Source organism: Pagrus major, chromosome 19 (genome assembly GCF_040436345.1).
Source record: "Pagrus major chromosome 19, Pma_NU_1.0".
In the NCBI taxonomy this organism is placed as follows: domain Eukaryota; kingdom Metazoa; phylum Chordata; class Actinopteri; order Spariformes; family Sparidae; genus Pagrus; species Pagrus major.
In genome coordinates this window covers 21,628,377-21,653,125 of record NC_133233.1, presented here as the reverse complement: position 1 = coordinate 21,653,125, position 24,749 = coordinate 21,628,377, and the positions used below count along the sequence as shown (strand labels likewise).

Genomic DNA, 24,749 nt, shown 5'->3' with positions numbered 1-24,749 from the left:
CTTTTACTGTCAAGTCAGGTCAGCTAAATTACTTAAATCTAATATATATGAATGATATACTGTATGTGATGTGGTAAACACAGGCCAGACACACTTTAAGTGACACAATCACACACCCTGGTGGACAAAAGACACATTTCAGTGCACAAGTCTTCCCTGCAGTGCGCCGCCGGTCCACCAGGGGGCTTATCTGTGTTTTGGGTATTGTTGTACTTCTGTGGCAAAAAAAAAAACAAGCGAAGAAGAAAAGTCCCCTCAGCTGAGGAAAATGGCCGACGTTGAGATGGACATCGCGTCCACAAGAATGAATAATGGCAACGAACACGTGTAAGTCATTTAACTTAACGTGAGATGTTTGTTTTAACGAGGTGCGAGTGGCTTCTTCGTCCCGAATGAGCTGGAAGTCAGATCTGCGGAGCTTAGCGGTGTAGCAGGCTGTTGCAGGAGCTAGCTAAATTACTTGTCAACGACTGGCTAACCTTCTTAGCCGACTAGCTAATGTTCTTTAGCTCACCTAGCATTAAGTTTCGCCAAACGCGTACCGCACAGAAGTGTAGCTCGACTGCGGTGTTGTGTATTTTCTTCCGTAAAATCCAGCTATACCGGTCAGGCCAGCCAGGACATTGGTTTTAAGTTGCGTGCGGCGATCATTGTAACGTAAGTTAGCACGGCTAGGAGCTACCTGAGGATGGAGTTAGCTTGCTAGCTCTTAAGTTTGCTCAGCACGGTTAGCGTGCCCGAGCTAGCGTTAATGATTGAAAATCATATTGGCGGTCGCGCTCAGGGGGAAGAGCGAAGAAGGCAAATGAGCGTCGTTGCCACCCCAGTAAACAAAATATCCATCGCTGAAAGTTGCAGCCCGTATACTTACTGTTGCTGCATGTGTTTCTAGCTAAATTCAGCACATTACGTAACCACCGTTTACCCAACGTTATCCTCTGAGATAACTTGTGCTTGTTGTGATCCGGATAAAATGCTGCTTTCCGGGTGATGGCATCAGCTTTATTCTGAGCGTGCATACACGAGGATAGTTCAAGCAGGGGGGGTTTATTCACGACGTATTTGCATACTGCTAATTAATGCTGAAAGTGGACAGCTTTTATATGGTGTCTTCATTAATAAAAATCAACTTAAAAAACCCTATACTAATGTGTTGTTATTGCATCTAAAGTGGTCTTATTACTGAGCACAGTGAGGAACAATGTGTATTTCACCAGAGCATTAATAGCTGTGATATCTAAAGTCTCTGGGGAGGGTAGCACCAACTGGTACCCTGGTTGCTACTGGTTACCAGTGTCGGGGCAGAGACAACAATGGAAAGCTTCAGCAGAGGCTCAGTGCCCTCTGTGTTTATTAAGGCTATAATTAAGACAGCCTTGACATCATTAGTTAAAGCATTGATTACTGTTTAAGTAAATCGGCCCTTCATTTGGTATAACAACTATAATTTTGGTAAAGTAAGCGTGTTTAGGATAGGATCGCACCGATGTGTCCTACAAAATAATTGTGTTAATCAAACAAGTGGACATATTGCGATAACTCACCCGGTCATTTTAAATAGGGTCAGCAATCCAATATTATCGATGCAAAGTGAAGACATCGATCCATATTATTGTATTTAGGATGCGCCTTTATTTTGAAATTTGTTTTGTTCATTATTCAGTCACATTTTATACTTTTGTCGTCAAAAGTTCTTGTTGCTAAGTCGTGATTTATGTGTGTCAGTGGAGTCAATTTCAAGTAAACTTTCCTGCTTTTAACTGTTGACGTATATTTACTCTTTTTTTGCCTCTTAAGGCCAAAAGCAGAAAAGAAAGAGGCGGCAGCTTCTTCTGTAACTTACCGTGTTAAATGGGCGTATGATATTGTCCCTGAATTGAATCAATTGTATTGTTGTCCAAATAATCAATATTATTATATCAAGATCAACCTGCTGATAATACCCCTTATTTTAGATCCAATGTGTAGTATTGTGTGCTCGATGTTTAAGATGTTTCCTTTTGTAAACAGGAAGCAGGATCTGGAAAGCCATGAAAGAAGTGGAAATGAGGACAGCGGAGACGTGTCTGAGGAGGAGGAAGAAGAAGAGGAAGAAGAGGTAGGGGTGGACAGCAACGAGACCTAAATGTCTTCAGTGGTATGATGCCATGATTCTGATCTAAACTTGCTACCTTAAAGTTATTTTAGAGAAACTTGAACATCTTTATTTTGTCAGGTAAACTGTAGTGGCAGTGGTGCTCCATGTCTGCACCTCAATCTGGACATATTGAACAACAACATAGAGTATGAAGATGGATTTTGTGTCTGTGTTTTGTGTTCTCTAAATGACTGGCGTAACATCTCAAACACATCATGGCAGACCTATATTAAAAACCAGCACACAATTAGAGACACTATAACTGGAGTAATACCCATTTTCATGCTGTTATGGTACAATGAACCCTAATCAAAACTTAATAACACTGAAGTCCTCATCTGTAACTCCAACATTTCATCTGGTTGAGTGTATGCATATACAACTGAAGAAAAAATATGTTGTCTATATTCACAACATATTGAAAAATGTGAATATTGAGATGATCTTACACCTTATTGAAGCTGATGTTTTATCTCATCCTAGGAGGAGGCAGTGACTAATGGCGAGAAGACAGAAGAGGGGTCCAAACATCACAGCAGCAGCAGCGGTAAACACAAGAGGAAAAAACACAAGCACCGCAGTAAGCACAAAAAACACAAGCATGCCTCTGATGAGGACAAGGACCGCAAACGCAAGCACCGTCACAAACACAGGAAACACAAACGCAAAGAGGGCTCCTCTCCCTCTGGTGCTGTCCCCTTCGGCTCCTCCAGCCACAGAAAAGTTGAATCCTCTCCCTCCTCTGGAAATCCAAGTCTGGATGACCGGGCCCTGCTGGAGGATTTGGAGAAGCAGAGGGCCATGATCAAAGCTGAGCTGGACAGCCAGTTGATGGAGGGCAAGGTTCAGTCAGGCATGGGCTTGATCCTTCAGGGTTACAACTCTGGATCTGAGGAGGACGGAGAAGCTAGGATCAGAAATGGAGAACAGCGTCAAAGGGGCAGCTCAGGTAAACCCATTTCCCCCAGAGGGGGAAAGAGTGGGAAATCTAGAAGGGACTCAACAGAGGGCAGTAAGTCCAGCGCTAAGCGTCGTAGTCGGAGTAAATCTGCGGACAGGCTAGGACAGGCCAAGGAGTCTAAGCAGGACAAGGTGACCAAAACCACCAAGGATGCTGGTGTTAAAGACAGAAGCCGTGGCCGGAGCAGGTCAAAAGACAGAAAGCGTTCGGACAGTGCTGACAGGTCCAAAGAAAGAACCCGGAAGTCCAACTCTCCCTCCAGCTGGAGAGGAGAGCAGAAAGGCAGTCGCCCTGATAAACGTCCCTCTCCACAGCGTGACAACGACAGACCAAACCCAGAGAGAGCGAGCCGACGGTCCAGATCACCCGGACGAGAACGACCAGGTCGCTCGGATGCTGACCGGGACAAACGGCCGGCCAAATCTCCGTCCAAGGACGCTTCATCGGGGAAAGAGAACCGCTCCCCTCACAGACGAGGGCCTCACAGCCCCATGAGGAAACGCAGTGCTTCCCCGCGCCACAGAGATGCCCACCATCCCTCGACTAGTGCCTCAGACAGGACATCCAAACAGAGCCACTCTCCATCCAGAACAAGGTCCCCACCCAGGAGAGGCCGCAGCCGCTCACCTGACGTCAGGAGGAGGGATGCTGACAGGCAGGACTCGCCACTGAGGTTGGTGTACAGAGTTGTTATGACTTTTAGACCTTATATTCGACTGAAATGTCACAAAAATAGATTTTTCTGACTAAAAGATGTGGGGAGAACATTTGGCAGTTCATCATTCGCGTACAAAACAAAGTAAGTAGTGAAACGATCGTCAGCTTGAATGACATCAAAAGCATTAAATACAAATTGAGAGAAAAGAAGAAAAGTGTAGTCTTGAAAGCTTTCACTGACAGTCGTTCACGCTTGTTTAAATAACTTGTGTGTAGGCCTGTCACGATAATCAATAAATCAATTAATCATACGATAAATTAAAATGAGCTCAATAATTTTGCCGACCTCGATAATTTCCATTTGCATGCTTGTTTGTTTTCCTCGTGTCTCTCACTAGAACCCTCTTGTCAGTCACTAGCCCCATTCACACTGCCGTTTGCATGCGGGGATACTGCGCCAATTCTCCGCAACCGCCTTTGTGTGAAAGTTTCAGATGCGGTGAGGGGTGAAATTTCGCTGCGCCTCCGGAGGTAGTATCAGAGGCGAACCGAGCCGGCGGCGCGGAGCGAGGGCGTGTCGATCTGATGGTGTTGGTGTCTGATAACTCTACAGATGCTTCACTCAACAAAATAAAAATAAATGTCCCACAAAGCAACGTTACAGGACCAAACAACAGTAACGTAGTAACTGGTCGTGTCTTTGGCAACTTATGTGAGGAAAAAAATACCGCAGTTATTCGTGGAGAAGCGTCTGTCAGCCTGTCGGTCCGACCGACTCTTCGTCACATTTCTGCCCGAAAAACAGCGTCTGTCCCCGGCAAAAAACTTTAACTCACCATGTGATTGTCGCGCGACGGTCAGTTACTGTTGTCATGGTGACGGTCCGCACTCCCGACAAGACTCAGTGAACTTAGTGAACCCCGAGAGTGAAATAGTCAGACAGCGTCCAGTTTACTGATGGCGATTATGTAATTATGTAAATTATAGAAAAACGTAACTTTGTCACTTTCCAGGATGTTTGGTGGGTCAGGATCTCAATCACAACACATTATAACAGCATCCATATGATTATAAACAGTCAGCGGGTACATGTTTAGATTAACAGGGGGACACCGGGGAAACACCTTGAAAAAAACACATACGTCATCATCATGACGTGTACCATCACGCCTCCGCATCGCTACAGACAATGGTGCTAACATTGTTGCTGCAATAAGGAACAGTAGCTGGCCATGGCTCAATTGCTTTGGCCACAGCCTCCATCTTTATTTATTTTGGATATTTAAAATGTCTTCTTCACATTCCAATGTTAAATATTCTTTAGAAATAAAGGTTTATTGATCTTTGAAAGGGTGTGCTTGCATTATTATGCCATTATCATTATATTAGTTGAAAAATGGTCTCAAAGCGACAATATTATCGTTTATCGCAATAATTTCTAGGACAATTTATCGTCCAGCAAAATTTGTTATCGTGACAGGCCTACTTGTGTGTCCACTTCCTGATGTTTCTACAGGAAGCGCCCTCGACCAGATCTGGGGCCAGGCAGGGATAGATCACGAGAGAACAGTCCCAGATTAGCCCCTCGCCGCAGGATGAGTCGCTCACCTCTGAGACGGAGGTCCCCATCACTGCGACGTCGCTCCCGTTCCTCACCTCGCAGACGGTCTCCCCTGGGACACAGGTGATGACACATTTTAACTCAACTTTCATTCGTCTGTGCTCACAGCAGAGGATATTGATACTGTCACACTGATGTCTTATTTAGTTGGCCATTTGTCAGGTTTCCATGTAAGCGTTTGTCTCTTTATGTTCCAACTTTTATGAGGTAATAAGCTATTCGTCCTTGACATCTGTGTCCTGCAGGTCTGGAGAAAGAGACAGGTATGGCAGGCTCAGACAGTACCGGCGCTCAATGTCCCGCGATCGAGACAGGAGAAGAAGACCAGGTAGAGACGAGGACAAGTTCAAGGGCAGCCTTTCAGAGGGCATGAAGGTCGACCAGGAGTCCTCGGAGGAAGAAGTGTGAGTAAAATAAGATGTTATCTGTTTTGACATCTACTATACATACAGAGGCGGTTGTTTCATTTCTGAACACTATGAACTTTTTTTAGTTCAAAGACGATGCAACATTTTTAGAAACAAGCTGTTTGAATTTAAAGTGCAGAAACTGGACCACAGAGTATATGCCATGCTGATCTGATCATTTGCTATCAGCAGAAAGTTTATTTAAAAAGCGTGCACCATGAATGCAACCATGACTGCTACCAGCTGACTTACATTGGACTAAGCGTGTAATGTGAAAGTGTATTAAAGGCATGAAAGAATTCTTAGATTCTTAGATTTCTTAAACGTTTTAGAAACGGACAGTAATTGGAATTTGTGGCCGGAGTTGATATGCTGCCTCAGAATTCACTCACATTGGTCCTAATAATAATAACAACAGGAAATTGTTATTGTTAATTGTTGTTTCTTATTGTTTTTTGCAGGTTGGAGGATTTTGATGGAGAGGAGGTGGATGAAGAGGCTCTCATTGAACAGCGCCGCCAGCAGCGCTTGGCCATTGTCCAGGTCTGTAAACACTGCAGATCCAAATCTTTTGTTTTATTAGTCACCATATCAGTCTAATATTAGTCAAGAGGCTATATTTATGCACTTTACACAGTGGGCTGTCTACATGGAACTAAATAACACAATGAATGTCTGTGACTTGGTATGTGTATGTGTTCTTATGGTCACACAACTTCTGCCATTGTACAGAAATACAAGGTCTCAAATGAGGACAGCAACATGGTGTCAGAGCCCAGCAGCCCTCAGAGCAGCACACGCAGCCGTTCCCCCTCGCCTGACGACATTTTGGAGCGAGTAGCCGCAGACGTCAAGGAGTACGAGCGCGAGAACCTCAACACCTTTGAGGCCAGCATCAAAGCCAAGCACAACCTCATCGCCCAGGAGAAAGACGGTAATGTCCTGGTCACAATGATCCTATCTGTTGGCATACAAGGCCAACTGAATGAACCACACCGTCAGGTGTGTGCGCCATAGTTAACTGCGACATGCAAATTCTCAAAAAGTATTTGTGGAGGCTTGTGACAGGATGCAAAAATTAAATCTGCCACCCAATATATGCTAAATTGTTCTGATTTATGTTTAAGTTGGCACACACACAGGTCAGTCGTTAACCTAAACACTTCTCAGAAACGGTGCCTCCTCACGGGGGCAAAAAAATATTTTTCCTCCGTATCTGCAGGCCAGAAGTGAGAACAAACTAGTTGCCAAGAAAATATCAGTCATGTATGGCCTGAAATCTTAGTTAAAAATGGGATGAGTAATAGGTCAAGCACCAAAGTAGCTCCTTATATGTGTTATCTTTGGCAGAATGGAGTTAGCTTGAATCAGGTAACTACAGAAAATAGTGGTTTGTCCTCTCTCCTGCCTCACCCATCACTTCAGCCTCAGGGATTTAACTGTAGCGAAGATTCTTCTTCTCCTCTTCATCTCTGAAGGGCAAAGTCTGTGAAAATGGAGGCGATCAGAACTCGGAACAGCTAAAAACTCCATGTGCAGTAATATTTGCACTTCCCTGCTATTTGACATATTCGTGGCCTGTTTCACACTCTTCAGTCACAGACTGGCCAAAGAATACGGTCTGTACAAAACTGAAATGGCTTCATTTGTGTGAGAAATGCAGAGTTGTGTGATGCAGGGAATTTAATTTTGTTTCTTTCTGTCATGTGTTCATTCAGTTGCTGGCTTGTAATCCAAAGCCTGGCTGTCTGTGCCACCTGCAGCATATTTTGAGCTCTGCAGAGTATGTGAATCAAACACAAGTTCCAGATATTCTGTTTTACAACATGGTGGATAACTGGAAACTCATCCTGTGTTGGTTGATTGTTTTTGTTCGTTGCAGGCGCCAACCCAAAGAAGCCCTCAGCCCCCGACATGTTTACAGAGTCTGATGATATGTTTGCTGCTGACTTTGATGTAAGTGTTTTCAGTTCAGAGTAAAAAACAATACTGTCTCTTACGATTTTCCTCACAATTCATGTATTTCGCTGGCTTTTTCTGAAGAACAAAATGATAATAGGAAACACTTGAAGCCTCTCAGCAGCTGTTATCAAGTCACTGACCTCATTTTTGTGTTGTTTCTGCAGAGTGCCAGGATGAGAGCAGCAGGTGTAGGAAAGGACTTCAAGGAGAACCCCAACCTCAGGGACAACTGGACTGATGCTGAGGGTTACTACCGTAAGTGCTGCTTTCCTGAGCCTCAACTTTTCTTATACTGGTCTTCTCTGGAGGCAAATGTGTGTCAGTATCAGTGGAAACACTCATCAATGCTTGCCTAATGTCATGGCAATATCTCCTTATTAAGTGAAATTTACAAGTGTTTGGATGTTTTAGGTGTGAACATCGGGGAGACACTGGACAAGCGTTACGATGTGTACGGCTACACTGGCCAGGGTGTCTTCAGCAACGTGATCAGAGCCAGGGACACTGCCAGGGCAGGCCAGGAGGTGGCAGTCAAGATCATCAGAAACAATGAGCTCATGTGAGTCATACCTTTTTACAGGAACTGAACACATTTCTCCATGCATCTCAAAGTGTTGTACCCAAATAAGTATAAATACTTAGATCACATGGATGTTTGATTGAATTAGCATTGATGAACGTGTGATTTTTCATCAACAGGCAGAAGACCGGGTTGAAAGAGTTGGAGTTCCTCAAGAAGCTGAATGACGCAGATCCTGATGACAAGTTCCACTGCCTTCGCCTCTTCAGGCACTTCTACCACAAGCAGCATCTTTGTCTGGTGTTTGAGCCTCTCAGGTAATAAAAAGGAAACGGTACTTCTCTTTCTCTTTATTTGAGACTTACATTTTTCAGGGTTCGTACAGGTGCTGGAAATCCTTGAAAACTTTGGTTTTAATGTGGCGTCGAATTTTAGAAAATGCGCGAAACTAACTACTTTCATAGTAAGCTGTTTTTTATTGGCTCAGGCAGATTATAAAAGATGCCAGGTCTACTCACAGACAGGACACATTTTTGTATATTTTATTTTTATTTGTCAACCCCCGAATTTTGGTTATTTATAGCAACAAATTCTGATTTAATGTGACGAAGCAACATATCATTTTGAGTATATCTTTGTATAATCATATTTAATTTACCGCGGGTGTAAGGTGCTGAAAATGCTTGAAAATGCATCTTGAAAATGCCTGAAAAGTGCTTGAATCTGGAATATTGAAAAGGTGTAAGAACCTTGATTTATCGGATGGTCTCACTTTCATATAACCTGTTTTGTTGTCATCCGTAGTATGAATTTGCGAGAGGTGTTGAAGAAATATGGCAAAGACGTTGGGCTCCACATCAAGGCTGTGCGCTCCTACAGTCAGCAGCTCTTCTTGGCCCTCAAGCTGCTCAAACGATGCAACATCCTCCACGCTGACATCAAGCCAGACAATATCCTGGTACAGTGTAAACCTTACATCTTAAAATCAAGTTAATTCAGGTTATAGAATGATGAAACTGGCACGGGTTTCATGTGCATTCATTTATTTTTTTCTCCTTTAAAAGGTGAATGAGTCAAAGACCATCTTGAAGCTGTGTGACTTTGGTTCTGCGTCTCATGTTGCTGACAACGACATCACACCGTACCTGGTCAGCAGATTCTACAGAGCTCCAGAAATCAGTAAGCTGCATTTTTTGTGTGAATCACTAATCTCACTGTTAGTTATTTGTATTTAATACAAGACCTTGCTCACATTTTCTTTCTGTACCAGTCATAGGAAAACCGTACGACTATGGGATTGACATGTGGTCCGTTGGCTGCACTTTATACGAGCTTTACACTGGCAAAATCCTGTTTCCCGGATCGTCTAACAATCACATGATCAAACTAGCTATGGACCTCAAGGGCAAGATGCCCAACAAGGTAAAATTGCATCATGCGATTTCATTTCCTTCAGTTATTGTTTCCCCTTCCTAGATGAAGAGAGACGTGTTGCTTTTGCGTGCTGTGTTCAAGAAGTCATGGCTGATGCAATGCCGTGGTTTTCTGTCCTCAGATGATCCGTAAAGGCTTGTTCAAAGACCAGCACTTCGATCAGAATTTGAACTTCCTGTACATTGAAGTAGACAAAGTGACAGAAAGGGTAAGATGTTCCGTCAAACTTCTTTTCCTTCGTTTTCACCTGAATAAAATGAACATCCCACAGATTTCGATTGGCTGTTCAGATCTGACAATCAGAATATCATCATTAAATCTGCTAAACTTTGCATCTCCTGTCATTTCTCTGGCCCATCAGGAGAAGGTGACGGTGATGAGCACCATCAACCCCACCAAAGACCTGCTGGCAGACATGATAGGAGGCCAGCGACTGCCCGAGGACCAGAGGAAGAAGGTGATGCAGCTGAAGGACCTGCTGGATGGCACCCTGATGCTGGACCCAGCCAAACGCATCAGCATCAACCAGGCTCTGCAGCACCCCTTTATCCAGGAGAAGATCTGACACCCTGAACACCACACACTCCCAGAGCAGACATGGAACCAACCACTAAACCAGCTCTGACAGGAACTTTGCAGTGGAGCAGCCAACCCACAGACTTCGATTCAGAATGTCATGGATTTTTGTTCTTCCTCGACTTTATTTTTGTTTATGGATTCATAATTATGTTTTATTGTAAATAGTTCATTAAAATGGTAGCCATTCTTGAAGACAGTGATTTTTGCGATTTATCATTGTAAACTTCCCCTCATACCCAACAACAATGCAGTTATGGACATTTCTTTTTTTTTTTAATTTAACCGACATCGGAGTGACAGATGTTTAAAAGAAAAATATAATTCCTGTAAATACTGTATGTCTATTGCATTAACAATCTCAAGCAGCAGACAGTTGAGTTTTGTTGTAGTTGCAGATGTCTAAATACATCCTTTTTTTCCTTTTTTTTTTAAAAAACCACAATTGTCATTGTGGGGCGATGCATGCTATTGAATGTGCACCCTTTGTGCTCTAGATTTTTGTGGTGCAGGCCTGTGTAAATGCTCTGTATGTGCATCAGTGTCCCACAGTGTCCCCTCCCCCCCACTCCTAACAAAGTCTTCAGGCCTCGAGGTCTGAACAGAAGGAATATAGATGCATATGATGTACTCCTTGAACAAGATTTTTTTTGTTTTTCAAGCAGCGGGTAGTCATTGTTTTCTGTTGCTTGACATTTCCATGTTTTTCCTTTTTTCTTTTTTTTTTTTTACCTTCCTCCCCCTCCAGCACTCTGGCTCGGTCCTGGCTCTTAAGGCTCTCACATTCAAGTGCCTCCTGTATGAGCCTCGTGTGTTTAAACACCAAACAATGCTGGCCTGTTGAAGCCACACCTGTGACCCTCCTCTCCCATTGTTGTATATAGTCCACAGTTACTGTCATTTCATGCGTGATTATTATTTTTTTCCATTAAGTGGTAAAAAACAATCTTGTGATTTCAATAAAGAATAGTTGTGGAAACGCTGCTGAAAGAGCACCTTCAGTATAAGACAACTTTTTAGTAATAAAATGTTTCCTATTGTATACCAAACCCCCTTTCTTCATTGGCATGTTGTATGACATGATGTACATCCTCTTTATCAATAGCTCGATTCGTATAAAATTGTTAAGTGTTGGATAGGAAGCGAAAAGGTCCCGGAACGTGCACAGATTTCACAACTGGATGTTACCTGTCCTAAAAGGGCTTCTTTTGATCCTTGCACCCTTCTAAGTGCAGTCTGAAGATGGCAAGTGAGTGAAAGGGGGATATTGCTGCAGCCTCCTGAGCATCAAAAGTGAAAATGGTCTATCTGCCATCTAGTTGGAACAATTTACAGCTCGCATGCTCCCTCTCTGCGGTGGAAAAGTCTAACTGTGCCCTTCATTTCCGTCGCATGATTGCACTTGTGTTGAGCATCTAAAGAGCATAATGGGGGACTCGCTTAGAATAGGTGGACGTTTTTCTCCCGTCTGGAAAGTTAGGGAGTGCTGTGAAGGCTCTCTGTGCTTGCCTGTAGCGCACTAAAAGGGCTTCTGATATGAGCCGATGGGCCGTCAGCCTTAAAGGGTCTGTAAATACATGCAGGCTGTGGTGGAATGAGTGTGTGAATGAGCAGGGACACTAACACCTACTGGCTTTAATCTCAGCACAGAGAGACGAGGGCTTGACTGCTTTTAATGTGAATATGTAACCAAACAAGCAGTTTATAACCGTGCTATCAAATTCATGAGGATGGATTTCACACACTGTGTAGCTCACACCTTATAATGTAATTGTAATTCCTTGTTATGATCAGAAGAGGGCATCAGAAGCACTGGATATTCCCCATGAATGAAGTTACTGATGGTGACTGATCTTGGAACTTTATTTGGTTTTTAATGAGGAGCTTAATCCCAAACAAAAATCTTAAGCAACATCAGGCTATATATTAATTTACTGTCTTGTCACAGCTCATCACACGGTTTCTTTGGATGTGGTTTGGCAGCGTCTGTCCACACAGTACAGAAGTTCTATTTGTCTTCTGTCTGGTGGAAACAAACCATAATTCAAACCAGTATCTTTTATCTATTATCAGACTCAGGCAGCATATAAAGAAGAGAAGAGACTTAAAATATAATTTCCATTTTTATTAAAACCATACAAACATTTGTAGTCAGTTATAAAAGAGCAAAGTGGCTCTTCTGGCGGAGGGGCAGTGCGCAGGGCCCATGAAGCTCCGCTCCGAGCCAGATCTGTCTGGCCTCTACCCAGGGCCTGGGAATCCCTGCTCTCAAAGTCAATTCTCTATTGGCCCCAGGATACTCCCCATTTCCTCTGCTAAACCTACAGAAAGAGTATTGTATTTACACATTATATATAAAAGAGCACAATAAATGTGAAAACTTAAAAAAACAAAAAAAAAAACAAAGAAAAGTAGAATGCATTTCGCAAATCTTAACTTTTCTGATATTCAGACTTTTCTTATATAAATGTTCTGTCATTTTATCTTTTTTCAGGCCTCACGAGACACTTTAAATGTTTATCTTTAATTTTTTCATAATTCACAATGGAAGATTGGCAGTGATCTTTCTCTTTACCGACAGGCAGATACTTATAAGGCACATACCTCAATGTAATTTCCCTCCTTCAAAGGAAATGATTTCTACTTTTTTGACCAAAGAAAACAAAAAAACAAAAATAAAAACACCATCAATGCACAGCTACAAAAATGACAAAAGTACCAAAGAACAATAAAACAATTTGTACCTCATTGCTTTGACGCTGAATAAAAGGTAAACTACTCAATATTCTGTGTTCAGTCACATAAGACTGCAAGGCAATACTAACACTGTTGACAAAGTCACTGCAATACTTGATGGCAGTACACATTCTGAATTTAAGAGCTTTGGAGAAAAACAATACGGATGATTTTCCTACGAAACAAAACACATCACTTTACAGCATTTATCATCATGAGAGGGAAGTTCATGTGCTGTGGACCACCGTTGGTCATTAAGACAGATTCAAAACATGGAGTACTCATATCTATTTATGTAAGCATACGTAAAGCACCAAATGGGACCTTTGATCATCAAGGAGAAAATGTCCATGTTCATATCAGCTCCGAGCAACCGTGCAATCCAACGTCAATAATCAAGATTATCACAAACAGAATATAAAAACACTGTTATATACACTTGTGAGTACCTTAGCAGACTAACTATCAAGTAGACGACTATCTACGGTGCCTTGAAGACTTGGATGTGTCCATTTTTTTTTGGACTCGATACCATACCGCAGTTAATCTTGACAAAAACACCACTTGGTAAAACTTGGTAGAAGCACTGAAACATTTACAGATTCACAAAAGGAACATACAAACAAAATGACAACAAATGTAAATACACCACTTATTAAAACTTATTATATAAAGTTACCATCAGGGCCTGTTAAATTAACGACCCATGTCTGACCTGCTGTGATGAGAGTGGATTTAGCGACTTTGTACCTGTGCGATCAGAATGGTAGATACTTGGCACATGGGCTAGTCTATGTACTTATATAGACAGTGTTCATGTTTAACCTTGAATACATGCATTTTTACCATCAGTGTGTACAGCAAAACAGTGACAATACACAGAATACTGTTTTAAACAAGTGAGGTTCTGCTCACCATCACATAGTAATACAAAGAGAAGAGCTTCCAAAAATAGCCTACATTCCAGAAAAGGAATATAACTATTTATCTATACATAATTTTGACATATCCCATTTCTGTGTGGGATGACATTTTTACAAAATAAATGGGATTTGGCAACTGCCAGTTCCACAACACTTTTAAGTACATAATAAAGTTCTCATAATTGCCACTTTGGTCTTAATCTTCACATACACCAGAGTTTTTCTCTTCCTTTTTTCCATTTTTCCTAAGGGAGGAGAAAGCTGAGAGAGAGAGAGTAGCTACTGCATGATAGCCAGGAACTTGCTCTCCTCAGCAAGTGTGGTGAGGAGAGAGCTCATGTCTCCGATCGCCATGTTGTTCAGGCCAGGCGCCACACTGTGGAAGGCCGCGGATGCTCGAGGGGTGGTCAGGCGTGATGAGGTCCTGGACAGACCCTGGAAGATGGAGGGACTCAACACCCCTGAGACCAGGCTACCCTGGTCGAAGCCATCCTCCAGCATGACACCAAAGTCCAGACTTACGCCCTCATCTAATACAACAGGCACATTGCCGTCCACTGTGCTGGTCACCTGGTCTGCACCAGGGGAGAGAAGGGCAACCGAGTTCCCATTGCCACCGCCACCACCTTGTCCCACAGACTCAGCCATGGAGTCCAGTAAGCACTGGTCCTCCAGGACAGGAAACGCAGAGGCCTTGTGATCTGCTGGTTGATAAACGAGGCAGTCACTGAAGCCCTGCTCTAAGTATCCATGGTCTGGGGCCTCCAGTTTCAGCCCAGATACCTGATGCGCAAGGGAACATTGGTCCCCACTTCTCTGCAGTTGTTGCTGCTGGTTGAGACTAGCCTGGATTTCACCGGAGTTCTCGGGATTGAGGTACTGCTGGGTCCTGACTAAGTTCCTGTAACTGTTGATCGGTGGACGAGGGGCATGGACCTGCCGATTGTGATGAAGAGCAGTTCCCTGGGAGAGGCTGGGTAGGTTGTCCATAGAGACCCTGCTAAGAAGTAGGTTGTTCCCAACCTGGCAAGAGGTGCTACTGTTGTGGTTCTGCTGGAAGTGGCTCTGTTTTTGAGGTCCATTGGAGGCCATCTGTTTGAAGCCCTGCGGAAGAGGCCCATCGATGATCTGTGAGAGGTTCGGCCTTCCGAAAACGTTTGTAGAGTTGTGACCAGTACCTCTCATCTCCATGCAGGAGTTAGGCGATGTCTCTAGCTTCACCGCAGGGTTGACACAGCAAGCACTTTGAGACTGATTAGCCTGGGCACAACTGTTCTGGAAATCATGGGGCACTTGTTGCTGAACCACCATGTTTCCAAACCTGCCAAAAGGTGCAGATACAGGTCCATGTTCTGAGCCCGACCACCTTCCACACTGTGTCTGGTGGTTTAGTTCCCTCTGAGGAGACCTGTCAGCACTCCCCGAGCTCACTTCATTCCACTGGATGGGAAGCTTACTAGGGCTCTTCCGCTCTCCTATCGGATTGTTCTGGAGACTGTGGGACCCAGGGAAGGCCATATTCAACCCTGAAGTCTGGATCTGGTCTATTTCCTCCACTGATGGATTGGAGGTGTCCCTTTGGATAGATGCTATTTGGTCCTCAATGTGCATGTAGGAGCCACCATCCACCTGAACCTGGGAGTGGAGATACTGCACCAGGTCATCTGGTAGCATATCCTCATCCCCAAGCAACAGGCAAGCCTCCCCGTCATCCTCCATGGCCAGGGCTTCTAAGGCTGCGTGTTCTGCAATGCTAGGGGTGTACGGTGAGTGCTGCAAGCCTCTCTGCAGGTTGCCCTCTGAGCGCGTGTAGTTCTGTAAGCTAAAGTTGCGAGTTTCAGGCGTAGACTGATGAGACAGAGGTGGAAGAGGGTGGAGGTTGTTAAGGCTGTTGAAGCGTTGCACTGGAGGCAGACTGCACATATCAGGAGCCTGTGTCCGAATTGGATCACTGGCCCTCCGGTTGCCATTCAGTGGTCCCTCACCAGGATAGAGGACCCTCCTCCTGTAACCTGCATGCCCCGTATACCCATTGGTGTACCCGTTGGTGACATCACTGCATCGATGTGGCCTGACTAGAGGTGGCAAAGAGTGGTTGCTACCGCCCTCATCCATCATGGCCATGCGAGTCTTCAAGCTCATGCGCTCCATGTTGGGTAGAGGTGTGGGAGGTGGGCCGCCAGTTGCTGCTGCGTACTTGGCTTTCAGGTGGTAGTGTTGCGCTGGGGTTAAATTGAGCATCCCTCGTGACCCCCCTCCTCCTCCTATACCTACTCCCCCTACACCTCCACAGCCCCCACCTGAGAGTATCCCTCCACCCCCTCCTCCTGAGCCACTTCCATAGTGGCTTGCCTCGCTGGACCGGCGGGAGGCATCAGTAGAGATAGGGTCGTAAGAGTCGGTAGAGCTAAGGTTGTGGAGGCGGCGGTGGTGGGCGGCTGCCATTGTACCCTCACTCTGGGAAGCCTGGCTGGAGCGTCGACTGGAGAAGCAGGGGGAGATGCCTGAGGAGCGCCGACTGCTGCTCAGGTAGGCTGAACTGGTGGCGCTGCCACTGCTGTCACGCCGGTCTCGGAGCAGATTAAGCACTGTTAGCTCTGTGCTGCCCAGCTCAGCATGAACAGGTGGCTGAGGAGCAGACACCCCCCACTGCCTGCCCAGACAGGATCCTGGGGAGAACCAGACAGGGGAAAAAGAATGAGTAAAGTTTGGACACAGATAGCGAGAACAAGAAAATTGTGTCGTAAAAGGGAGGTTATAGAAAGATGAGAAACAGCCAAATAAGTTGAGGTTAAGTGTGGAGAGATCCCTCAAACAGATGTTTCCACAGACAACAAGCAGCACTCGGCCATGAAATGTTGTTACATGCTATTTTCTCTGATATGATATTCGGCTTGATATGGTTTTGATACCATTTTACAGCGGAACAGTAAATTTTAAGCATTTGTTTTGCCTGAATGCTTCAGCCAAAATGGGCAAGATGGAATCCAGGATAATCTATTTCTCAGTGTGTGTGATGTGTTAATTCGGTGCTTTTTCACTGTAAATTGCCCGCCTGAGCTCAACCACATGTCAAAATAAGGACACTACATACTACATAAAAACTTTAAAAAGCTAAAAAAAAAAGTTTTTCTTACCCTTCCCCAGGATGTTGGGTAGTGTGGAACCTTTTGGGGGCGGTGTAGGGGACAGGGGCCCCAGTCTGGGCAGCGCTCCATTCACCTGCTTCAACCTCTCCATCTTGATGTGCTCCATCCAGCGCACGGGGCGGCCAACACTTCGCCTCGCCTGCAGGGTCAGCATGGCCGTGGTTGCCGTGGAGACTGTGGAGTCCATGATGGGGGCTGGCTCACCCTCACACTCCTCGTCGGCCTCCTCTGCATTTTCCTCTTTCTCCTCGTTCTCCTCCAGCCCCTCCCCTGGCGAGCGTCCGGCGCTCACAGCAAGCTGGACTCCACTGCTGGGATAGGTGCTGATTGGGGACTGGTCACTGCTGCATGTAGACTGACCGCCAGGGCTTGGCTGAGACGTCTGATAGACACAGAACAGGGTAGAAGAAAAGATTGCGAGAAGGGAGGAGAGGAAGAAGGGCAGATGATTATCAAGTTTCTAACCCTAACCCTAATTCCAATGTCACAAGACAATGATAATTATTCATGAAAGTGTGTTCACAATAGCATCTCATTGCAGTTTGAGCTGGTTCTTCAACCAAGAGAACCAACCTCTGTATTTATTCTTGTAGAAAAAAGTTGTTTGGAAGAGAATGTTTTGTACATTATTGGGGCATGAGTAATGCCTTCCCCTGTGATCCAACACACACAAACAAAACACATTTTTAAAGAGAATCATTTTCGGGTTGTTTTCAGGGGATAGGCAAATAGGATAAAGGTCTCTTATGAGACAGGCCAGTGCATAATTAGGTTGTTTACTGAATTTTAGGGACTATGTTGCACTGAGGAATAATGGAATTACTTTTTTGGCATCAAGTGTCAGCAGAGTTTAGAGGGCATTCATCTTGTTTACTGTGTGAATGAATTTGGCTGCACAGTGAAGCTCTGGGCAGTATCAGACAAACTTTCAAATGCTCTCACAGTTCTGACCAAAAGCAAAAAAATCATTGCCACTCTTCAAAGTCTTGTACAATGAAATGGGAAGAATAAACTTTTTATGAATGTGAGGGGTGGGGGAAACCTACAATGAGAATCTGGCGTGTTTTGGGTGAAAGTCAAGTCAAACAGTTGTGATGGGATGAGAAAATGTCCACCAGACAATAAAACGATGAATAAGAAAAGTAAAAAGTTAGACTTGGAAAGGAATATTTCACAAATGCAACATGAAGGGATACCCATCTCACCTGATTACCCACTGTCCTTAGAAAGGGAAGGAGAGAAATGCCGAAGCATTGGATAGAAGAAAAGGTTTACTCGTTAGAAGACTTCAAGATTAAATGCGCATGCCCCCATTTCAATGTTAAATCACACAGAAGCCATAAAACTAGATGTTGAAGTTATGTAAAAGTAAAGGAATTAATAGTAAAAGTATTAGAAAAGAATCAGTGTTAAAGATGTGAGTGTCAGCAAAATCAGAGTCTCACCATGGGCTTCTCTGTCTTGATGGACTTGACCTGCAGACATTCGTCCTGTTTTGAGGTAGCATGGTTGTACTCCCTTTGGTCCGTGTACCCACCCAGGGGCAGTTGCCCTGGCGACCGGCCCTGACCATTGCTCCCAGGCTCCCGAGGTTGAGGCGGAGGGCGTGGGTAATCTCCACGCTGTTTCTTGGTGACGTGCGCCTCTGGCCCGTGCACCGTCTTCACGTGCTTGCGTAAGGAGCTTGGGTCCGTGTAGCGTTTCGTGCAGCCTGGGATTTTACACACATACGGTTTCTAGAAATGAAAAGAGAAGATAAGGTGTGAGAAACATCTTGTAAACATATTCAAACAACATAAGTGCCTGAAATTATATTTGTCCGTACCTCATTTGAGTGTGTTCGATTCTGATGTTTCGCCCGATCTGACGCATTGGAAAAGGCCTTGTTGCAGCCTTCATGTTCACACACGTAAGGTTTCTCTCCAGTGTGGGATCGTAAGTGAGTCTTAAGGTTTTCCAGACGAGAGTAGGCCTTGGCACAGCCCTCAAACTATGGGAAGACAAAGAAGAGGAAGAGGACATCACTCAAACAGCCTGATTCTTGCATGTAAAATAACATTTCATCTGCAAAGAAATGAAGTCAACTGAGCTAGTAGCTTTATCCTTACTGTGCACTTGTGGGGCTTTTCCCCGGTATGCCTGCGCATGTGGACCACCAGCATGTATTGCGCCTTGAAGGGCTTCTGCTCTCGAGAGCATTCCTCCCACCGACACACAAACTCCTTCTTCTCCCCGTGGATGTGGTCATTATTGATGTGCTAAGAAAGAAGACGACAGAACTTTAATCAAAGCCATCATAAGTGAAGAATTAAGGACTAAGTGCAGCGTTATTTTGCCTTGAATTTATTTGTTGTTCAGCTTGAGGAGGCAACATTAACATTAACATTCTCAATTCCTGTTTTCCATTTATTTTTATGCGGTACCTTCTCTGTTTAATTTCTTCCATCTCATTTTATTTAACTCTTCCTTTCCTTTCTTCCTTTCTCTTTCTCTGCACAAACACTGGGAAAAAAAGGCAGACTTGTGAGTCTCAGTGTCCGATCTGAACAGGATTTTCAAATAAAACCCTGTCACTTCACATCACACTGAGGCCCTCGCCCCTCCATGACAAGTGCTGACAGTTGTGCTGCCGTGGCAACTTCCAATCTGAGGCTTAGGAAGCAGGGGAGGTGGGAGGGTGGTGAGGAGAAATCAAAAGTTCAGTCGAGGCATCTGAAATGCGAGGGCTTTACAACTCCAGCCAAGCATTATATCTGTGTGTGCCACCTTTCTCTCGCTCAATCCCGCTCTCTCTTCCTATTTTCTTCCTCTTTTCTCACTAACTGTCTTGTAAAAAGGGGTAAATGGTGGATGTTACAGAGGAATGAAGGCGGCGAGGAGAGAAAAAGCCATGCAGACCCTCTGGGGACATAGTCAACATCTGGCTCTCTTTCAGAGACAACACTGTGGTGGCCTCTGAAGTGCCTTTCCGGGAGCAATTTAAATCCAGGGAGACAGACACAATATCCTGACCAAAAGAAACCAGTATTATTACATTCCTGAGCAGCGGAGAAGAGTCTTTTTACCTTGGGGCTGAATGAAGAGGGACGGATGGCAACAGAAGAGAAGGAAGGGACATAAATAGAGACTTGAATGCTCTTAATTGTCTGGGGAAAACATGCTTTCTTTGAGCATTTACGCGCAAGATTGTCGAGCAATAAAAATGCAGAACCAGAGCAAATAAAGCATCCAGGGTCAGTTCCCCTCCAGGCATGACACCGCTCTGACAATGGCATCTTTGTACCTTCAGAGTGCCCTGCCCACTGGCCAGATCATGAGCATGACATCCTGCATGAACCGCTATTTTCAATCTTTTGACCCCGAGTCTCTTCTAACTACATAACCACTGCACCAGTAACGGCTTACCAGTAAAGGAGGAGTATCGAAAAATGAGTCAGCGCAGTAACAGCAGGGTGCGACAGCGCAGGCAAAGAGTGAAATTGACACTAATATATCCGCAAAGGACCTCCATTATTCTCACTTGACATTTTTTAATTTCAAAGTGACAAAACAAGACTAATTCCACGGAAAATGATTGGGGACTGGATGACCACAGACGTTAGTGAAGTTTCCCCAAGATTGATCTCCTCCCCGTCTTGGTCAGAGCCTCGGAAAACCTGACTCGTCTTCTCTTTTTCTTTCTCTCTGTGAGGGAATCCCTGTGGCAAGCCATCGGTCTGTTGTGACCACCATTCAATATCCCCCGGCCGAGAGCGATGGGAGAGCGCCATGGTGTTGGATCACGCGGGTGGCTGGCACGACACGAGTAAATGCACACACAGACGGATACACACTCGCGGCCTGTTTGTACAAATGAAGGAGGTCGTTGACGGGTGTGATGCATGAGCCTCGGAGCTGACAGAGAGGGGGACAGACAGCACGGGGAGAGGGGGCCGCCGAGAAACCTAATGGCATGATCTAATGGCAATTCTTATTGAATCAATAATCTCCATGCTGAGCAGACAGGCCCCGTTGGCCGGCTAAATCGACAAACAGGTGCTGATAGCAGTGGCGCGGCAGGTTATTCATCTTCCCCCTGCCAGCTTATCGGCCAACAACTGTAAAAACGCCACCAAGATGGATTTAGGAGGGAGTCGCTCGACAGGGAGCGCCAGGGACACGGACACAGGGGACACTGAAGCCGTATGTGACGTATGAGAGGTGCACTCACACACACACACACACACACACATATATATGTATATATATATATATACATATATATATGTACAGGTGCCGACACTGTTTACCTGGTCCAGACCCCTGCTGCTTGGCTACATTGCAAGAACATCTATAAACAAAAATCAAGTTTTTTATGTTTTCTAAAAAAAATACAAAATAAAAGCCTCCGATTTAAAATGATTTTCCTTCCCTCAATGCAAACGCTCCGTCTCTACACACATTACTTTTGCTATTTATTTCCCAGCATTTTGCCCACTTCAGTATCCATCTCCATGTCTCCTTATCAAACTCTCTCTGGGACACAGGCCTCATGCATTAGAATGCAAGCGTGCATGAAAAGAGGGCCTGTTTACAAGGCAATTTCACTAAGCTGTGGGACCCGCAACACCGTTTAGCTTTATCAAACACCGCCTAATAAATCATATGCTCTTTTGTGATGTCAGTCGCTGAAGTGCTTTGTGTAAAGAGAGTGGGGAAAAAGGAGCATGAAAAAGGCAAAGAAGGGAGGGAAAAGGAGGAGGGAGGACGTAGAAAAGGGGGGAAAATTTAGCGAGTGAAGGAAGGCGGGAGGACGAGCGTTAAGTGAGTGAGCGAGCAGGGGGCAGGGAGCTAGAATTGGCATGTGTAATTCAGCACAGTCTTTTCATCTTAGAGTAAGATACTCTTGACAGATAAGGGGCCTAATCCTTCTCCTGATCAAAAAAAATCTGCATTTTACCAATTAAAAGCCTGCGCCAGCAGCCAGAGAGGGGGGCTGGCTTCAGACTGCGCCCGCGTTTATCTCCCTTTAACACCGGGGAGGAGCGCAGCAGCCGCCTCAACAAGGCTGCACACAGAGAGAGCCAGCTCCCCATCTAAGAACAAGGACATCACAGCGCCACCTATGTAGGTGACCTGGAACAGAGTGGTAGGCCCGATGAGCTGTGGGAACACACACATACAGACCACCAAACCATCAGACACCCCCCATATATCGTCTAAAACAACCTTGAAAATGAGTCTGTTTGTAGGCCCACAATAAAAGTACAGAACCTGAATTCTTAAAGATATAATATGTAACATTTCTGCATTCAAATGTCTAAAAACGACTAAAACTTATATATTGAGTTGTACACATTTTATTCAAGGAAACGGTGTCATGGTTTTCAGTTTAGATATTTCCTGTTTTATTTTGTAGTTATATCCTCACGGGTCTTTCCGCTTCCTGTCTTTGTCTCTTTCCCGCCCCTTTACTGTGTACACCTGTGTTTCATTTGTCAATCATTCCTTTGTATTTACGCCAGTGTTTTCCCTTCACTCTTTGTCATTTTGTCTGTTTCCCACGTCAGTCCTGCGTTCTCTGTTCTCCAGTCCTGTTTTGTTCCTCGTGTTCTGTGTTTGCTCCTCATGTTCTCTGCAGTCCTGTTTCATCCTGGTTTGTACTTAATTTAGTTTTGGTATTTCTCTTAGTCTTTTGGATTTTGTATTTTCCATTCGCCTGTTGCTATAACTTCCAGCAGAGAGTCAAAGAGTGAGGAAGGAAGTTGGCGAACGTGACTAAACGTGAAAAAAACTTTGAAACATTAACTTGTACATGGATATTTCTGCGTGAATGACGTTTTCATCAACAATGGTGGTTTGTAAACAATGAAGACAACAACTCCCATGATCCTACGCTACTTAGGTATTTTGTTTTGTTTTGATTGAGAGACCACTGGCAGCTACAACAGATTACCTCAAAAAAGTACATTTTTACAAAGAATGTGAAGAATAATAAATTACACAAAGTACTTTATCAAATCTGTGTGATGAGAAAACAGTCAACGATCACCTTTCACAACGCCACACTTGACTCTCTACTAAAAGACTGCTTTGCCACACAGAGGAAAGAAAATGCTTACATACATTTTTTCCTCATACAAGTGCGCTGAAAATAAATAGCTCCCTTGTAGATTTCTCTGCAGTGAAGTATCAGTAATAGATCCGTGAGAAAATAATAAAAGATTGTTGAGCAAGGCCATATTAGGGAATTATGGGAGTGTGGGGTTGGCATCTCCGGCGACAAAACGGAGTGAAAAAAGCCCACTTCAAGAGAGACATTAAAGAAGCCACCAGGCCTTATCTTTAAAAAGTACTCCCTCCGAGGGGAAAGAGGGGAGGGAGAGGGGAATGAAAGAGAAAACGAGTGAGGGAGAGGTTTGTGCCCAAAATAAAAAAAAACGAGGGAAGCGAAGAATAAGGAGCCGAGCCAGAGAGAGGGAGATGGAGAGGTATAGAGAGTCGAAATGTAATAAATGAAATAAATACGGCAAACTAAAATTGACACCCGCCTCGCTTTTGCTGACTGGGTAGGCCAGATAAGTGAGCTAAATTGCACAGATCTGATGTTTATCTTATCGGCTGCACCGAGAGCGCTTAAACGCGGATGATAAAGGAACGCCGTGGCTTGTCATGGTGAGAGCACGTTGGAGAGAGTAAAAATATGCATGAAGAGCGCGGCAGGAGTGCTTTTGAACAAGGTGGAAAGCGATGAGGGTGGTGCGGAGGCTTAATTCTAAAATTAGGCCAACAAAGGAAAATATTTGAATCGGTGCAGACTTTCAGCACTTCACAAAAACATTCATTTCGTGACGTAGACGTGTCATTTTTGAGCATGTTTTAAAAAGTGCCAGAATACGGATCCATGTGCAAACTCAACAGAGTAGTTAAATTGGTTCAATCCAAGGAGAAACTGCTAGTTTTTTTTTCTCATCATGTTTTTTCCCCTAAAGCCATTTCAGAAAACAAGTACAGGGGGAAGGGACGCTCCATTGTTTAGTTAGATGGAAATCCCCCCACCACCACCTCCCCGAACCCCTCCCAGTGTGCGAGGAGAGCCACTGTGGTCCAAATACTGTACTTATCCTATTACTGAGAGGGGGTGGGGGTGCGCTGAGATAAGAGCATTTTCTCGTCCGCTCTGCTGAATTAGAGGGCAGGGATTCTGTAGGCGAAGACTTTTATTGGCATCTCTCTGCATATCTGCGCGTGCATAGAAAATGAGAAATAAAATGCAATATCAGAAAAAGAAAAAAAAACAATTCCGAGATGGAAAAAAAATGGAAAACTAATAAGGATTTGCTGGGTGTCTGTCTACACGGCAATCTGATAATAAGTGCAGCTTGGCAAGGTTGCGGAGGAATGAGAGGACATTGTTTTGCTCGGATGGCCACCTGGTGTGACTACAGTAGGGGGAGGATGTGAGCGAGCTTTTCCTCCATTAAGAAAGCCATCCTCCCCCTTCTCCTCTCCAACCACCTTAACTCATCCCGCCCCCTGAAACAGGGGCAAGAAGTTGTCAAGATGCTCAACCTTTGAGCCGAGCCCTTCAAACACGGGAGGCAGCCCCATTCCGCGCTGAGGATATCAATTATAGATAGGGGTTACCACCGCGGCTGAGGATTGCAATGTCAAGACGGCAAATAGA

At 44.5% G+C, this 24,749-nt stretch overlaps 2 protein-coding genes across 2 annotated transcripts in view; one reads left to right on the top strand and one right to left on the bottom strand.

Annotated features, from left to right (window-relative positions):
* The first annotated feature begins 244 nt into the window (after window positions 1-244).
* Window positions 245-11,324, top strand: prpf4bb (pre-mRNA processing factor 4Bb). The gene is made up of 16 exons (XM_073488460.1): window positions 245-327; window positions 2,011-2,098; window positions 2,621-3,771; window positions 5,272-5,439; window positions 5,622-5,780; window positions 6,245-6,326; window positions 6,516-6,717; window positions 7,666-7,739; window positions 7,910-8,000; window positions 8,157-8,304; window positions 8,445-8,582; window positions 9,070-9,223; window positions 9,330-9,444; window positions 9,536-9,687; window positions 9,821-9,907; window positions 10,061-11,324. The coding sequence occupies exons 1-16, from the start codon at window positions 269-271 to the stop codon at window positions 10,262-10,264; spliced, it is 3,072 nt and encodes a 1,023-aa protein (XP_073344561.1). The 5' UTR covers window positions 245-268; the 3' UTR covers window positions 10,265-11,324.
* A 2,763-nt stretch (window positions 11,325-14,087) lies between these two features.
* Window positions 14,088-24,749, bottom strand: part of gli3 (GLI family zinc finger 3) — a 101,715-nt gene continuing 91,053 nt past the window's right edge. The window contains exons 11-15 of the mRNA XM_073488370.1: window positions 19,192-19,341; window positions 18,909-19,073; window positions 18,529-18,819; window positions 17,072-17,465; window positions 14,088-16,603 (exon numbers count right to left, since the gene is read on the bottom strand). Of these exons, the coding sequence (XP_073344471.1) occupies window positions 14,214-16,603; window positions 17,072-17,465; window positions 18,529-18,819; window positions 18,909-19,073; window positions 19,192-19,341 (3,390 nt within the window). The 3' untranslated portion in view covers window positions 14,088-14,213. The remainder of the gene's footprint in view (window positions 16,604-17,071; window positions 17,466-18,528; window positions 18,820-18,908; window positions 19,074-19,191; window positions 19,342-24,749) is intronic.